The sequence below is a fragment of the Neophocaena asiaeorientalis genome, unplaced genomic scaffold (genome assembly GCF_003031525.2).
Source record: "Neophocaena asiaeorientalis asiaeorientalis breed wild unplaced genomic scaffold, Neophocaena_asiaeorientalis_V1.1 scaffold188, whole genome shotgun sequence".
Taxonomy (NCBI): Eukaryota; Metazoa; Chordata; class Mammalia; order Artiodactyla; family Phocoenidae; genus Neophocaena; species Neophocaena asiaeorientalis.
Window position 1 is genome coordinate 5,651,855 of NW_020174156.1, and position 4,458 is coordinate 5,656,312.

Consider the following 4,458-nt stretch of genomic DNA (forward strand, 5'->3'; position numbering starts at 1 on the left):
AAAGATTTTGCTAAATTATAAACTACATATAATTTAAAGATATAAAGTATATACAGCTATAGGATTTGGTTTGAATGCAGACCATAAGCTCTTTAAGGGTAAGGACGTGGTCTATTTTGTTCGTAACAGTGCCTGACGTAATAGACACTCAATGAATACAAATAAACATTTGTAAATGAATAAGTGAATGACTATTTCTGGACTACCTAACACTAGGCCAGTGTTATATGTTGAATTGTGTTGCCCAAAAAGATAACACCGGGACCTCAAAATGTGACCTTATTTGGAAATAAGATCTTTATAGATATAATCAAGTTAAGATAAAGTTATACAAAATTAAGTTGGGCCCTAATCTAATGACTGATGCCCTGATAAGAAGAGGAAAATTTGGATTCAGAAACAGAGTGGAGAAGACCATGTGAAGACAGATGGAGATTGGAGTTATACATTAACAAGCCAGTAAATGCCAGCAACAAGAAACTAGAAGAGTCGAACAAGGATCCTCCCCTAGAGCCTTCAGAGAGATCATGGCCCTGCTGACACCTTGATTTCAGACTTCCAGCCTGTGAGAGAATGCGTTTCTGCTGTTTTAAGCCACCTAGTTTAGTATTTTGCTATGTCAGCCCTAGGAAACGGATACAGCCAGGATCCTGAACAATGTGGCACATGTTTGTGATGACGAAGGGGATCACTGTTTGATCTCTGTCTTCATACTTAGAAATTCTGTTAGAAGAGAATTTGATTTACCTTGACTTATACGAATGCCTGGAAATATTAATTGTCACAACATAGGTTTCTTTATTATCGTAAAGGAAAATCAGCAATATCTATTAAGTATTATCAGTAATTATTCTGTCTTGGATAATATAATCTTAAGCTCACCCAACTGTCTAAATCTTCTGTTTTCTGACAAACACTTCCATCTAAAGCTATTTTTCAACATATACTACTTAGATGTTAATAGTTCAATAATATGATTCCCAAAAGATATATGGTTGATCATTACACAAGTTATATTTCCAGAAAGAAATATTCTATTTGCTGTAGGCAACTTTCTTGCTACAGTCTAGTCATTGCATGACTTGCATAGTTAACTACTGCTTGCCCGTAGAGTTTAAAATAAATGTACCAATGGGCTATGGGGCAACTCCATCTCAAAACATTTAGTGACCACATAGAGATTTGAAGACTGGAATAGCCTTCTAAGAGAGATTACTTATGGTCCACGGATTTTGTGTGGCAACATGACTGGTGCATCTATGTTGTGGATATCATTAAATGATAAATGATGACATTTGTTAAGGCAATTTTAAGCCTCATATCAACAGTTTGTAATCATCATTAACATACAACCCTTCCCACTTTTCCAAAATCTAAAAAATGTACTTATGATTCAAAAATCATTCTTATGAGGTACTCCCAACTTTTCAATTCAGTTTTTTCAGCACTTCTCAATTATTATATAAATATAAAAGGTTCTCCATAGGTTCATCATAGGACAGAATTTATAGAAACTTCTTCTATGTGGGTACCCAATTAATATTCAAAGACATTTCAAATATGCCAAGATTTGTCATGAATCATGTATTGTTTTAGATTTTTATAATCTCCTTACTTTGAAATATGTGCTATAAATCTTGCTCTTATTCCTCTAGTTTCTGATATAACATTTTTATTTGAATCATTTTTCTGTTCTAGCTTTTGTCTAAGAGTAAACAAAGTATGCTGATTTGCTAAAATTAGAATGAAGCTATTTATTTATTTATTTATAAGGGCAACAAATGTTTATTAGCTTCTTTACGAGCCAGGATGAAGATGCAGCTCCTCTCCCAGACGGTGGCTGCCCACCCTGTGCGAGGTGGTCCCCCTCCGAGCTCCCTGGAGCCACACCCATGACGCGGCAGACCCCGGGGGAGAGGAAGGCAGCGTTCTGCACCCCACGTGAAGGACTGGGACAGGGAGGAAAATAATCAGGAGAAGCAAACACCTTGCAAGGTTTTGTTTGTGAGTTTGACAGCACGTACTGGTAGAGGGGGTTCCCGGGCAGGGCTACCGTCCTGTGTTCCGCGTGGCCGTGTGAAGAGACCCACGCTGGCGCTGGTGGTCAAGGGGAACCAGGCAGACAAGATCAGCCGGAATGCACTGATTTCGAGGTTTTGTGTTCATTTCGCCCTCGGCCCCTTCGCGATCGGCTTCCCAATGGCTTTCCCCCAGAGCTTAAGGCCGATGGCTCTCTCGATCTTGCCCACAACCTGGTTCTTAGGAATGGCCCGGCCACCCTCATAGTGCGCGATGACCTGTGGCTTTTCGTTGATTTTCGTCGCCTGGACCTTCTGCATCAGCCCTTTGCTCTGCCGGCCCTGCGGGATCACCTTGCCCACCTCCAGGGTCACCCGGTCGTGGTGCAGCTCCTCGGTCTCCCGGTCCAGCTTGGCTGTGTTCTTGGTGATCGAATGCTGTTTGTTCTGGCCGGCGGCCCATTTCTTGGAAGTCTCCACATCCTCTCCTTGTCTCTGAACTGCTAAGATGGCCTGCTTGGACTTGGCCTGGGCGACCGTGGGGCCCTTTTTGCGCAGCATCGTCGCGTGTCCCAGTCACTCTCACCCGTGGCGGGGCAGGCGGGGCAGACTGGGCAGGTGGTCCGTCAGGCGGCTCTTGGGCAGCTGCTGGAGACCCGGCGACACTACGTCCCCTTGTCGCTCGGCCGCTTCCTAGAATGAAGCTTTTTTAAAATTTCAGAATGCCTTAGGTCGCACAAAGTTGTTTTTGTCGTTTTTCTTTATGTGCATAGGTGCTGGTATTGTGTAATGGCATTTTATTTTTTAATTTTTGTGCATAGGATTGTCAAGGGTTTGATCAAATGTATTAAATTTCACATTATTGGACTCCTTTGGTCAGAAAAACAATAGTCTCCATGCCAATATCCAAGCTGACACAAGCTGATCCATTAAAAATATAGCATATTATTGCATTTTTGTCCCAACAGCCACAAATAATGGTAAGGCTTTCTTTTTTTTTTTCATGTTACTTTGGAGACATCTGTTTACCTGCACCTGGAGCTCTAGGTAATGTATTTATGCAAGATATCCCAATAAAAAGGGGGCAAGGACAATGGCAGATAGAGTGGGAAGAGTATTTTCCAATTTATTATTAATATGATTATTAGCTTCTCATTTAAAAAACACTGCCTTAATAATATTTGCTGCCATGCTACCATTCAAAGAAACACTTGCAGCATCCATATTTTGGCAAGAGAATATGAAAAAATCATCTGTCTGGGAAACTATTTGAACAGTATCTCCAATAACATAATTTTAAACTTTTTGTTCTATTTAATCAACGCTGAAATAGATGAACCTCTATTTCATTTTCTCATTTTTGGACTCATTAATAGATCAAAGAAATTAGAGATGGTTTGATTAAACCATTATTCTGCCTGAAAAAGATAATATCTCTGGTGAATTTTAAAAAATCATTAGAATTTGGCAAACTGGATTTTAAAAAATTATAGGCTTTTGTATAAAGAAAAAATCCAATTAATTTGATCACAGAGTAATTGTGAGAGATACATTATGCAGATATATTTTTGTAAGATAATTTTTTGTTTTGCTTATATGAATGTTTCGCTTAAATTGATTGTCTATCCTTAAGTCACCTCTGTTTCACCCTGTTGCTTTCCGATAGTATATGACCATTTATCTAAAACTAAAACTGCTTAAAGGCAAAAAGCCATAGTAAAACCACAGACAAAATTTATCTCTTCTAGTTCCTAAATGTCATCCAAATCATACAGGTATACATTTCCAGTTAACAGGTGAAGGAGTATTCTTCAGATTCTGCTCTCCACCTCTCCATTCTAGTAGATCCTTTGTCAAAATCCATTTCCCCTGTCACGTTTTGCCTCATGTTACTCTTAGCTTCCACTCTGCCCCATTTCGATCTTTTCTCATCTTTACAGATAAAGACTCCCAGACTTAAAGAGGTTTAAATAACTTGCCCAAAGTCACAATACTAGGAAATGTTGACACCAATCTGTCTGACACCTAAATTCTTATTCTTTCTACTATTTCAAAAACTACTCCAGAAAGAGGGATTCCACGTACATTTGTGTGTTGACTGTGAAAAGTAAATATGTTACAACAATGCTTCTCAAACTTTAATGTACATACAAATAAACTAGAGATCTTGTTAAAATGCATATTCTGATTCAGGAGGTCTGGGGTAGGGCCTGACCTTCTGTATTTCTCACTAGCTCCAAGGGGATGCTGAGACTGCCATATTTTCAGTAGGAAGGGCTTGTAAGACCTAGCAGAAGTTGGATGTTGTTAATAAAGCTACTATTGGATTTTGTTCACTACTTTTCTTACAAACACTCCACAGTTTTTAGTGTATATTATCTTAAGACACCAGGGAAGCCCCTTAAATATTTTTAAGTGATGATCACAAGTCAAATATTTT

At 39.0% G+C, this 4,458-nt stretch overlaps 1 protein-coding gene across 1 annotated transcript; it reads right to left on the minus strand.

The window, feature by feature from the left end:
- Nucleotides 1-2,162: 2,162 nt before the first annotated feature.
- LOC112406358 (endothelial differentiation-related factor 1) lies at nt 2,163-2,597 on the minus strand. Its single transcript, XM_024755117.1, has one exon. The coding sequence runs from the start codon at nt 2,577-2,579 to the stop codon at nt 2,163-2,165; it is 417 nt and encodes a 138-aa protein (XP_024610885.1). The 5' UTR covers nt 2,580-2,597.
- Between the last annotated feature and the right edge of the window lie 1,861 nt (nt 2,598-4,458).

Bases quoted from the DNA above. Each gene is read 5' to 3' on its own strand.
- LOC112406358 (XM_024755117.1), bottom strand. From the start codon at position 2,579: ATGCTGCGCAAAAAGGGCCCCACGGTCGCCCAGGCCAAGTCCAAGCAG.